At 43.2% G+C, this 13,427-nt stretch overlaps 1 protein-coding gene across 3 annotated transcripts in view; it reads left to right on the top strand.

Annotated features, from left to right (window-relative positions):
- The window catches only part of ADCY8 (adenylate cyclase 8), a 218,765-nt gene that overhangs the window by 145,117 nt on the left and 60,221 nt on the right, over window positions 1-13,427 (top strand). For all 3 annotated transcript variants that reach the window (XM_004265316.1, XM_033419778.2, XM_033419777.2), the window contains one exon: window positions 12,404-12,605. In XM_004265316.1, the coding sequence (XP_004265364.1) occupies window positions 12,404-12,605 (202 nt within the window). The remainder of the gene's footprint in view (window positions 1-12,403; window positions 12,606-13,427) is intronic.

Raw genomic sequence — 13,427 nt, 5'->3', positions numbered from 1 at the left:
AGGCAATGAAAGCACTCCAGAAAGACATGCCTACAACATATAACAAAACATTAACCTACTATTTCAAAAAGAACTGAAACCCTTAATGTGACTTAAGACATCAAATGACAGCCTAAATCAGAATTAGAAAAAACTTAGCGATTTGGGAAGAGTGTTCAAAAAGGAAATAAAAATAAAAGAAAGATACATTTCAGAAATGAAGTCTTAATACGAGGGAACATAGGGCACATGAACATAGCACATAATGCCTTAAGAGAAATAGAAGGTGGAAAGGAAGAATATTTTAAAGTCGAAAAGGAGATTTAAAGGATTGACAAAGCCCCATGCCCCACACCTGCTCCCCACACCAACAATCCAGTACATTATTTTCGGGCTGTGGCTGAAAGAATTGCAAGGCCCAGATTCTTTCTCAGTATTTAGGGGAGTTCGGTTCAAACACAAGGAAATAAGAAGAATCTGGAGTCACTGGTACATACAGGTACTGCAAACACCAAGCATAGCCCAACCTCTAGCCATAAATCCTCACAGTAAAGGTGTATTCACCTCAGTTTCTATTACCTGATACAATATAACCAGGTTTCAACAGAAAATTACAAGTCGTGTCAAAAGGGAAGAAGAGACAAAGCAATCATCAGAACTAGACTCAAGTTATGACACAGCTGTTGAAATTATCAGAAAGAGAATTTGAAATAACTATTATTACCATATCAAGCATCCCAACGGGAAAAGTGGACACCACGCAAGAAAAGATGGGCAATATATTCCAACCCAATAGTTGGAAACTCTAAGGAAAAGTCAAAAAGAAATGCTAGAACTCAAAAACACCATAATAGAAATAACGAATGCCTTTGATGGGCACATCAGTAGATTCAACAACGCCAAGGAAAGAATCAGTGAGTTTGCATATAGGTCAATAGAAACTTCCCAAATTGAAATGCAAAGAGAAAAATGAAATTAAAAAAAAATTAAAAATCACAGCATTCAAGAACTCTGGGACAATTCCAAAAGGTGTAACTTACGCGTAATTGGAATACCAGAAGGAGATAAAAGGAGAGCTGAGCAGAAAACATCTTTGAAGTAGTAATGGCTGAAGACTTTCTAAAATTAATGACAGACACCAAACCACAGAACCAGGAACCTCAGGGAACACTAGGCAGGATAAATACAATAAATAAATAACCAAACAAATAAATAACACACTTAAGTATGTCATATTCAAATTGCAGAAAACCAAAGACAAAGTCTTAATGGAAGACACAGTGCAGGGCCGTGTGGGGAGGGGGTTACTACTTACCTATAGAGGAAGAGGAAGAATTACACGGTGCTTCTCATCAGAAACTGTGCAAGCAAGAAGAGAACGGAGCTGGAGCCACCAACCTAGAAGTCAAAAGCAAAAGAAAAATGAAGACTTTATCAGACAAATGAAAATGGCATTTCCAGATGACCTTCCCTGCAAGAAATGTTAAAAAAAAAAATAGTTCTTCAAACAGAAGGAAAACGATGTAGATCAGGAACTTGCTCTACGCAGAGAAAGGAAGAGTATCAGAGAAGGAATAAAGAAGTTAAATGAAATGGTTTTTTCATATTCTTAATTGATCTAAAAGATAACTGTTTAAAGTAACAATAACGATGTATTTAGTGGTTATACATATGGATGAGTGAGATGAATGACAGCAGTGTCAATAAGGCATGTGAGGGAGGAATTGGGGATGCTTTGTTTTCAGGTACCTCCATTACGCATGAAGTGCTACAGTATAATTTGAAGGTAGACCTAGATTCATTTCAAAAGCGTATTGTAAACTCTAGGGCAAACACTAAAAAAATTTTAAAACAAATAAAATTGATACGCTAAGAAAGGAAACAAAATGGAATCATATGAAATGCTCAGTTAAAATCAGAGAGCATGGGCTTCCCTGGTGGCGCAGTGGTTGAGAGTCCGCCTGCCGATGCAGGGGACACGGGTTCGTGCCCCGGTCTGGGAAGATCCCACATGCCGCGGAGCGGCTGGGCCTGTGAGCCATGGCTGCTGAACCTGCGCGTCCGGAGCCTGTGCTCCACAACAGGAGGGGCCACAACAGTGAGAGGCCCGCGTACAGAAAAAAAAAAAAAAAAAATCAGAGAGCATGCAAAGGGAAGGAGGATATTATTTGGGGAGTGAGGAGGAAAAGGATCATTGCATAGACGAAGCCCAGGAGATGTTTTTAGGGTAGTGAAACTATTCAGGATGACATTGTAATGGTCATGATACTATGACCATGCATTTGTAAAATCCCATAGAATTTTACAGCACAAAGAATGAAAACCTTAATGTATACAAATGTTTTAAAATTGTTTATGAGTTCAGGGAAACCCATGATGAAATCAGACTGCGATAAAAGAACATAACTGTTTTAAAAGTGTGAAACAACCTCACCAAAGGGGGTGGGGAGAAAAGGTGGTTCCTAAGTAGCTTTGGAGATGCGTGGACTCTTGAGGACTAAACGCCGAAAGAACTGTGCAGTAGCGCCGTGCGTTAGCTGATAAAGGTGTTTCTCATGGAGCTATGTGTGAACAACCTGAACCACAGTATATGTGCGCTATAATTGAACAGTTAAGTAAATGGATGGAAGACTGTGGGAGTCAAGTTTCTGACTGTTGACGGAGAAGGTTACAGATAAGCAAGGAGAAAACGCTAGAATGATCCCTATGATAAAGGATTAGAGTTGGAGACATTAGTATGAATTTGTTTAGCTCACTGTAGTTATAGTTAGATATAGGCTGTCTGTATAAACACAGATATGTTTATCGATACAGATTAGAATACACATATGTGTGTCCTTGCCCTGTCAGCAGAGGACGCCCAGGAGCAATGATGCCTCAGTAGTAACACCACATCAAGCAATGAGCACAACCCTGATCTTGAGTTCTAATATCCATATCCAATATAAGGAACCAGGGCTCCTTGGAGAGCTGGCTGATTCTAAGTCTGGGCTAGTAAATATACAAGAGGAGCCTGGAACATCATTTAGGGCCAGAAAAGAAGGAAATATTAAAACATACACACGCATGGAAGTATGTCAAAGGGACACAGGGAAAGCTCCCTGGAAGCAGAGCTGGAAGAACTTGAGCAAGAAAATAAATAAAATAGTATTGGATTATAACCCAAAATATAAAATAAATATCTGTAGGTTCACTGATGTAAATAAATGGTTGAATGAATAAATAAAAGGTGAAGAACAGACAAATTTCCCATGGGGAAAAATCCAAGGAATTTATGTAGATACTCTGCTCAGTGAGGTGGAACTTAAGCCCCTCTCCAGTATGGCTGTGCTGAAGGTGACTTCCACAGCGTGGATGGCGGGGTATACGGAGAATCCCGGTACACACTACCTCAGCCAGCTGATAATGGTTCACGTCAACAGTGATGTCATGTTGATGAGCTGTGATGAGAATGCCATGAGCTCTGTGGTCTTCCTCCCCAAAACCCATAACCTAATCACGAGGAAACATCAGACACATCCCAACTGAAAGACATTCTACAGCATATCTGACCAGTACTCCTCAAAACAGTCAAGGTCATTTATAACAAAGGAAGTCAGAAAGAGAAAAACAAATACCCTATGCTAACACATATATATGGAATCTAAAAAAAAATGGTTCTGAAGAACCTAGGGGCAGGACAGGAATAAAGACGCAGACGTAGAGAATGGACTTGAGGATACGAGGAGAGGGAAGGGTAAGCTGGGATGAAGTGAGAGAATGGCATGGACATATATACACTACCAAATGTAAAATAGATAGCTAGTGGGAAGCCGCATAGCACAGGGAGAGCAGCTTCGTGCTTTGTGACCACCTAGAGGGGTGGGATAGGGTGGGAGGGAGGGAGACTCAAGAGGGAGGGGATATGGGGATATACATATATGTATAGCTGATTCACTTTGTTATACAGCAGAAACAAACACACCATTGTAAAGCAATTATACTCCAATAAAGATGTTAAAAAATAAAGTAAAACAAAGGAAGTCTGAGAAACTTTCACAGCAAGAAGAGCTTAAGAAGACATGAGAACTAGAAGGAAGATGGTATCCTGGATTGGAGATATAAATATGGGAAATCCTAGAAAGAATTTCCAATGCAGTATAAGTATATGTGAGCATAACTAGGGGCCAGATTGTGGTCCGGAAGTAACATATCACAGTTGGTTTTTTTGTTTTTTTAATTTTGGAGATATGTTTGATTCTACGGCTGGGACAGGAAATGTGCAAGATAGGCCTGGAACCTCTTGTCCTACTAGAATGCGAAGAAGCCATCATGCTTCTTAGTTACCTCTAAAGGACTCAGAAACTGCATTGAAGAAGCTTCCACTGTCCAAAGATGGAATAATTTTAGCCCCAGTGTGGATCATTGTTAAAACAGTCGATCAAAAACCAGCAAATATTTTAAACTTTATGAGTTTATAATGACATTTTTAAGGGTTGATAACCTTTGGTGGATGATAGGGAACTGATCTGTTGTATTGCAAACTAGTGAAAAAAGGGAAAGAAACAATTTTTTTTCCTGTCTTTCCTGCATGAACTGCAAGATCAGGTGAGTGGAAACATCATAAAATCATTCAAGCTAATACAATTTAAAGAAATTATAGAATTAAAATATCACCATTTTCCAACTCTCAATGAATTAATGGATCTAGGAGTTAACAGCACAAAAAGGAAAGACAAATGTATCTTCTGATGGAAGAACACAAGTGTGTAGTCTTATCAAAGGGGCCAAACCTGTGTGACCAGGAATCCAGTTCCCAATTTGCAGGAATCCCAGGGGACAGAAGATATTGAATGAGTATACAGAACCAAAATCCAGGGTAAACAACAGGGTCCTACTATATAGCACAGGGAACTACCATCAATACCCTGTGATAAACCAAAATGGAAAAGAATATGAAAAGGTATATATATATATATATACTTTTGTGTATATATATATACAGCAGAAATTAACACAACATTGTAAATCAACTATACTTCAAGAAAATAAATTAAAAGAAAAAAAAGTAAAATCCAGACAGTGGGAAAGACTGCAGGTCAAGGGCACATACTCTTCAATAAATAAATTGTGAGCAATGAGATAAAGAGAGAACCTGTAGATTTTTTCTAAAGACTTAGAAGACAAATCAAACTTAGCAAAAAAATAGGCAAGACTAAACTGTAGTGTCTAAAAAGGATGATAAAACTATAAAGAAATGGAAAGTGGTTAACGGGATGGGAGAGAGGATTATGCCTGGAACAGGGGACGTGGATGGACCTTCGGAATGCCCCACAAAGTTCTGTTTCGTGAACTGAGTGACCTTTATTAAGGCAGACACTTTAAAATAACTAATTAAGTGATACTTATGTGGTTTTCTGTATTTATGGTTCATTTTACAATTTTTTAAAAAAAGTTTTAAATGAGAGAGAGAAGGAAGGACCAGGTACCTCTCCCAAATGGGGCTGGGGAAACCTTGCCTATTGTGAGCCAGATCTGTTCTAGATGCTGGGGTTATGTCACTGAACAAAAGATACAAAAAACAAGACAAAGACAAAACAAAACAAAAACAACAAGAACAAAAAAAAACGCTTCCCTTCTGAGCCTTATAATCTAGTGGAAGGAGACAAAGAAATAATTAAAATATATGCTTGTGTCTAGATGTATATATATGCTATAAATGCAGCTACTTATATGCTATGTATGTAGATATGTCTATGGTATGCATGTAGATATGTCTATGCTATGCATGTAGATTTGTAAATGCTATGGCAATGAATAAATCAGGACAGGGTACCAGGGAATGCCACAGGAGAATGGGTTTCCTGACCACCCAAGAGTCATGTGCGGACTAGGGTCCTGGGAAAAAGGATGGTCTCAGGGTGGTAAGCTGTGGGTGTTTGTAGGGTCTTTTGCCAGATCTACCAAAACTTCCTTGACTCCCCGCTTCACTCCTGCCAGTGAGGGTGAGGATGTGGTCATATCTGGTGCACGCTTCCCTCTGGACTCCGGGAGCACAGGGCGTTGACATTCCCAACAAACATCCTGTGAGCACTTGCTATGTGCCTGTCTGTGCTGGACCCTGGGGCCACACAGTCACAGTCCCTGGCATCATACAGCTTACAGCCTACTTGGGGGAAAGAAATGAGTTGAACAACTATAATATAGTGCTACCACTGAGGATGGGGAAAGGGTGGCATGGGCTGTGTAGGAGTGCAGTGAGGTGGAGGGATCAGGGCAGCCTTCCCAGAGGAGGTGGCACTGACACCTCAGCCGCGTCCTGAAGGACTCTGCCGGTTATGCGAGAGGACTGAGAAGGAGGGGAGTGGGAAGGGCTGGAAACTGGGTGTTTTGGAGGTGAGGGGTTTGTTAGCCTTGTGGAGGATTTGTGACTGGCTGGCAGAGAAGACTTCATTGAAGCCTTTTAATCCAGGAAGTGACATGATTGGATTTGTGTTTAGAAGGGTCTCACTGGATGATGATAGGAGGGGATCAGGTCTGGACCTGGGAAGACCATCTGGGAGGGGATTGCAAAACTCCAGGCAACAAATAATAGGGACAAGATAGTGGCAGTGGAGTGAACCAGAGAGGACGAATGGGCTCGGTATTTAGGATGGAGGGTTGACAGTTCCCAGGACTGACCAGGTGCGGGGGATGAGACAGGAGGAGGAACCCAGGAAGGACCTGAGGATCTGGACTTGAGAAGGGGTCCCAGCCCCCTTCCCAGAAGGGGTGACCAAGGAAGATGAGCCGCCTTGATGCCCAATTCCTGGGTTCGGGGGAAGAGATCTGGAACCTCGCCTGGCAGCTGGCTTGATGGAGTCCCTCTGACTGTGGGGTACAAGCTGAAGCCAGGAGCTAAAATACCAGCCAGCACCCCAACCTCACTTGCTCAGTGAAGAGAAAAAACTGATAGTGAAGACAACGTCAAAGCTGAGCTCTGACCACACAGCCCACATGTAGCGGGAACTGAGCAGCCTGTGGGCCCCAGACACAGCCCAAGCTTTCTTCACTGTGAGCTCATTTCCCCTCCAACTCACTTTGTTTCTGATTGATTCTCTGCGACTGAACAGATGGTAGGTGACTTTCACTCGCGTTTCTTCCGTCATGGACTTTGTAGCAGACGAGGCAATCTCTGCTCATATGACCACAGCTAATTCTCAGTCCCCAAAGCAAAAATTAATGGACCCTGGCAAAGAAAGACAGTGCTTGCCTAGCGCTTTCCTTTAATTTCCACATGCGTGCAGCTGTTCCTCTCCCAGAAGGGGAAACTGAGGAAAGGCCAGACAATACCTTTTGTAATTATAGAACAGTGTATCTAAGTCTGCATGCATAGTAATGACAGAGGGATGGAGGGAGGGAAGAGGTAGGAGGGAAAGGGAAAAAGAGAGAGGGAACAAGCAAGAGAGGGCAGATAGAGAGGAAAGAAAGAGGCCCTGGATATTAATAGATCTACTTACTATGCATCTGACTGGCTATGTGTCTGTACTTGACCTCTCTGAAGCCTCAGTTTTCTCATCTGTAAAATGGGAATAACAATGCCAACTTCCCAGGGTTGCTGTAAGAATTAAATGAACCATACCTATTTTGATAAATCCTGGTTCCCCTTCCCTTCTTGAGTCACCATATTATCACCTAATGAAGAGGCTACAAATACTGACTTCTCAGGGTTGCTACAGGATCAAATGCACTGTTGGACTCGCAGGCTCTTTGCAGATTCTCGAGGATAGTCCAGGGTCATCTTTCAGTCTGCATTTCTGTTTCCGAATGCACCACAAGCTGCTAGAGGCTACTCACTCATCCCCCCAGATCACTGCCTCCCCAGCAAACCTCCAGTCATGGTACCAACCCAGACTCTGCTTTAAAGACACACTGCAGAGGGTAAATTAGAACTTAACATCTAGAAATGACTTGGATAGAGCTGTTCGCAGATCCCTTGCCATTCTTTTTCAGATTTGATTTCAGAAATGAAAGGTTCCCTTGCTTCTTACGTACACCAAGAATGCAAAAGCAAATTCAGAATCCCTGGATGCCTGAGTAGCTCTATAATTAGATAAAAATTACAGTCCAATGTTATAATGTTTATGTGTGCAGAAATAAATGAACGCTGAAGAGCTGCTGCAGAGATTTCCAGAGGAATTTTATACATAGCGCCAGTACCTTGCTTAGAAAGTGTCTTGCAGTTCATACTCTTCCCAGACATCTTTAAGATGCCTTTAAGTTTCCTGATTTTCACCATGAATAGAGAAAGAAAATGAATGTTTCCTTGAGTTCTTATTATGTGCTAAGCATTACATTGCTTTATTACTTTAACCTCAGAGCCTCCTTTAAGAGGTGGACTTAAAAATCCCAGGTTTGCAGACTAAAATAAGATGCACCCAAAACTTTAAAAACTTAGATGCTCAGAAGAATGGTACCTTGCCCAAGGTGCGTTACTGGTTATGTCTCAGAGCTACAGGTTCAAATCCACAGGGCTTGGCTCTTGCCTGCCTTTCACTTCCTGCCCATCAGGACTTCCTGGGGCAACCTGAGCTTCCTTGCTTAAAGGAAGAGGTGGCCTGGTCAAGAGGAAGAGATGACCAAGCCTCTTCCCACAGGGAAGGTCAAGGAGGAAGAGACGACAAGCATCTGAACTTCCCATAAACACTGACCTTTAACAGCGACACTGCCCTCCAGTGAGAACCAGGTCCACTGAACACTCCAGATGCATTCCAAGCAGGAGGGTTGGCCCTTCTTCCTACTTGAAAAGGACACAGCAGGAGGGCAGGCAGAGGGGCTGGGAGTGCAGATGGCAATACAGCCTAAGAAGGCTGGTGAGAAGAGAAACAGTCTTCTCTCCCCACAAAAAGGAAAAGTCAGTGAGTATTTATTGAGCACTTTCTATGTACTTAGCCTTATGCCAGGTGTCTTGGAAGAATCCAAAGAAAGACCGAGCCTTGAAGGATGACCAGGATGTTCCCCACCCCCCACCAGAGAGTGAGAAAATACAGAGGTAGGAGTAGCATACAGAGGTAGGAGGAGAAAATACAGAGGTAGGAGTAGCACAGCATGTAGGGCATGTGCTTGAGGATTTGCCCATGGCGTACAAGAGGTGGAGAAAGAGAAAAGGCAGCAGTGAGAACCAGGGGCACCCTTCTAGGCCGGTGCGCCATGTGAAGGTCTGTAGGTTACCTGGATGGCGGCCGTGACCATGAGAGATTTTGAGTCTCCTGCTGGGCGGCTTTCAGACTCAACCTTGGCCTGATTTGCTTCTTCCTTCGCTTTGGAACAAGATATTTGTGTTCTCAATGGCTGCTTCACAGTGTTGAGACACATCTCAGCCTTGGAATTGGCCCCTTCTCTCCTGGGAGTGCCTGACAAAGCAATCCACCTGCATTCTCTATCATTTGCTTCCCCTGGGTGCCCAGGAATAATGGTGTGTTGTCAGGGAGTGTTTTTCCAGCTTGTGCGGGGGGAAGTTACCCATCTGCGTAGGGCCCTCTGGGAACCCACTGCTACACAGACCTTCTGTTCTTACCTAAAACACCTGCAGAGATTTCCTATCAAGGTGATCCATAAAATCAAAACTGTGCAAGCATTAACAACAACAACAACAACAAAAACCCTCCAACAATGTTAGCTGGGCTGTAGGAGAAGTCACTTTCCAGCCTCCATGATGCTTGACCACGCAGAGGGAATTGACAGTCTTGGTTACTCCGTCCTTTAAATGTCTTACACTCCAGCTCTCATGATGCCGTGCACTCCTGCTCTCCTGTGTACTGACTACATTTCCTAAATTCCCTTTGATGCCATCTCTTCTTCTGGCCCGTTGGCTTCTCCCGTAGCTTCACCTTTGGTCCTCTTATTTCTTACTCTGCACACTCTCTTTGGGCAGTTTTCTCCAATCTCAGATTTTTCAACCACCGCCTACGTGCTCCGAACCCAGAGTGCTAGAACCATCCCTCTAGCTGCCTAGACGTCTAGACGTCTCCAGCTGGAGGATCCACAAGCACCCAAAATTCAACTGGCTCAAAATCAAATGTAACCCTTTACCTCTGTAGACCAGCTTTTCTTCCTGCACTTAACCCAGGTAAGATGGTGAAAACATTCACGTTGCTCATAATGACTTACCTCTCCCAAAAGCCCCCCTACACACACATATAAAACACTTATTAAGATTACCTCCATAGGGACTTCCCTGGTGGCACAGTGGTTAAGAATCCATCTACCAATGCAGGGGACACGGGTTCGAGCCCTGGTCCCGGAAGATCCCACATGCCGCAGAGGAACGAAGCCCATGCGCCACAACTACTGAGCCTGCGCCCTAGAGCCCACGAGCCACAACTACTGAAACTCGCACGCCTAGAGCCTGTGCTCTGCAACAAGAGATGCCACCTCAATGAGAAGCCCGTGCGCTGCAATGAAGAGCAGCCCCTGCTCACCACAACTTGAGAAAACCTTTGCGCAGCAACGAAGACCCAACGCGGCCAAAAATAAATAAATAAATAAATAAAGATGACCTCCACATAGTTCCTTGAACGTCCCAATTATCAGTGCTGTTACCCTATGTCCCTTCCTCGTTAATTCAGGCCTCAACTATTTAAACCTTCTAAATACTTTCTCTCCGCTTCAGTCCCACCACCTCCCACCACAGTTGTCTTTCACACTCACAGATATGATCATGTCCTTCCCTGATTAGACATCTTAAATATCAGTGCATTGCCCACAGGCAGAGCTCTCTCGCACAGCGTTTATTGGACCACTTGTTCTCCAGTCCCAAAGCCTCACCACCTGGCTCACTGAAAAACTCTAAACACACTGGTCACTCCCATTCCTCTGTTACTTTGTTCACATTCCCCAGTCTTTCCTCCCAAAACTCCTTCTCTTCAACCTCCAAGACCTAACCCCAATGTCACCTCTTCTGTGAAGCCTTCCTTGATTTCCTTTCTTATTTTCTAAAAGATGTTTGTTTATAACCTTTTCTATGTCATAACATAATATGTAATAGTTCATCATTTGTATATCCATATTCCCCTCTAGATTATGATCTCCTAGAAGATGGGCAAGATGTGTCTCTCATCCTGGTACCCCCTGATGCCTACCTAGGAAGAAAGCTTGTTGAACGAATAAATGTCACAATGAAACCACAGAAGCAAAAAAGATTACTGCAAATATGGGACATACATTACTCACCAAAATGATTAGAATAGCAGAGTGGACTTTAAATCCTAGCTCTAACACTTACCAACTCAGTAACCCCTGGGAAGTTACTCCTCTCTGAGCCTTAAATCTTCATGTGAAAAAAGAGATCAAAAGACCTCGTAGGTTTGGTCTGAGGAATGGAAATGAGGTATTGTATATAAAGTGCTTAGCATAGAGCCTAGCACGTAATCAGAGCTCAATACAGTACTTACGCTAGTATTATTAATAATAAGAAAATTCCGGCAAGAGGATAAGAAGAGTAGCATTAGAAGAAGGTGGGTTCAACTTCATTCACTAAATGTACATTTATTGAGCTCCAGTCAACAAATTAAAGCCAAATGAAGGAGCTTCACTTTTTAGAGGAAGGAACGGATATAAAATCTCCCACCGTGTCCATTAAGGCACCATTGAACATGCAGCAGTTTGCTGGCTAAAATAGAGGTAGAGAAATGACAGGTGCCAGCCAAGGACACAAGTGGCTGGACAGAGACTAGAGAGCAAGGGATAAATTCCCAGGGAGAATCCTGGTGATAAGTTGGCTGATAAGGAGAGGAAGCAGATGCCTCCAGAGACGGGGTTTTAGATCACCGCCTGACACCCAACAGAGGTGCCCACTAGGCAGGAGCTACCACAGGACCGAGCTTTGAAGCCTGAGATGTAGAGTCGGTTGTGATGTTGAAGCCTTGGGCAAGTATGAGCTCTACATACCCATGTCCCACACAGCACGTAGTATCGTCTTTGCAAACCGTGATGTTCACTAAGGAAACTGAGCAACGTGCAGAGGTGCCAAGTGCAGTTCTTGGCATCAGAGCGGCCAAGAGGGAAAATGCTTCCTAAAACCCACCTTGAAGGGGAAAGTGCGTGTGGGTCTCTCCCACAGCCAGAGTACTGAGATAGAATTCCAGTGGTGTGTTGCCTTGGCAGCAGGCCTAGTGAGAAAGAGGAATGAGACAAGAAGTGGGAAAAAATGGGCAGAAGCAATAGATCAAGCCAGATGTTTGATGCTCATTGCAAAGTTTCTCAATAGAATATTCTAGGGATGGATTTAATTGGTTTAAAAAGTCTTCTGTTAATAGCCCTTTTCTTGAACAAACAGAGCTTTAGAGGAATTACGGGGTGCAAGGAGTGGGAAAGGGCGATCATGAATGTGATTGCCAGAGTTGGTCATCGAGAGGGGATCACACGATTAATGCCACGTGACCCAACGTTCTGTGTTTCCCTGCAGGGTGATGCCAATGGCCATCCAGTTTTCCATCCTGATTATGCTGCACTCGGCTTTGATCCTCATCACCACAGCAGAGGATTATAAGTGTTTGCCCCTGGTCCTCCGGAAAACTTGCTGTTGGATTAACGAGACCTATTTGGCCAGGAATGTCATCATCTTTGCGTCCATCTTGATTAATTTCCTGGGCGCCATCCTAAATATCGTAAGCATTCCAAGCCCTTTGGTATCTAGTGTGTAGTCAGGAATTAAGAGTTTATGGAACCTGCAGCTTCTTACCTTGCCTTCCTTGGTACTAGTTATCTTCATGTGCCTGGTCCAGCCCCAAGCTCAGGGTTAGAGAAGGAAGATGTGGCTAAACTGTCAGAACTGTGCATTTTCCTGGTGGAAAACTGTCTTTTTCCCAGTGGCGGAGGTTATTTGCTCTAAAGGAGCTCCAAACAGCCTTAAGTTTCTGTACTTTCAGTGGCCAGTGAATCATAATCGTAAATAAGAGTTACTGCTTATTAAGTTCCCACCTGCTATGTGCCATGCACTGAAGGAGGAGCTGTATGTGTTTTTCATGTTTAATCCTCACATAAACCCCGTGAGGTAAGTCTCATTATCCCCACTTTATGGCTGAGGAAACTGAGGCTCAGAGACATGAAATAACTTGCTACTAAGGTCTGTCTGACTCCATGACTCACGCTCGTTCTCATATGCCAAATTGTATCTCTGGGAGTGGGAGTGGGGGAATGGGAATAAATAGCTGTCATTTATTTATTGAGCACCTACTGTGTGCCACAGGTAGGTATTATTGTTCCCATGTAACGGATGAGGAAACTGCATTTCAGGAAGGTTGAGCATCTTACCTATGACGTTCTAAGTGTTCATATTGGATGTGACACATTGAACTCAGATGAATCTCCAACTGCCATATTTACCATTGTTTTAATTTGGTGATCCACGCTTTAATGATTTCATTTTCTCTCTAGAATGGTAACATAGTCGCTCTAGGCATTATCTGTGTCTATCCAAATAGTCCGTG

This window comes from Orcinus orca, chromosome 17 (assembly GCF_937001465.1).
Source record: "Orcinus orca chromosome 17, mOrcOrc1.1, whole genome shotgun sequence".
Taxonomy (NCBI): Eukaryota; Metazoa; Chordata; class Mammalia; order Artiodactyla; family Delphinidae; genus Orcinus; species Orcinus orca.
This window is presented reverse-complemented; position numbering and strand designations above follow the sequence as displayed.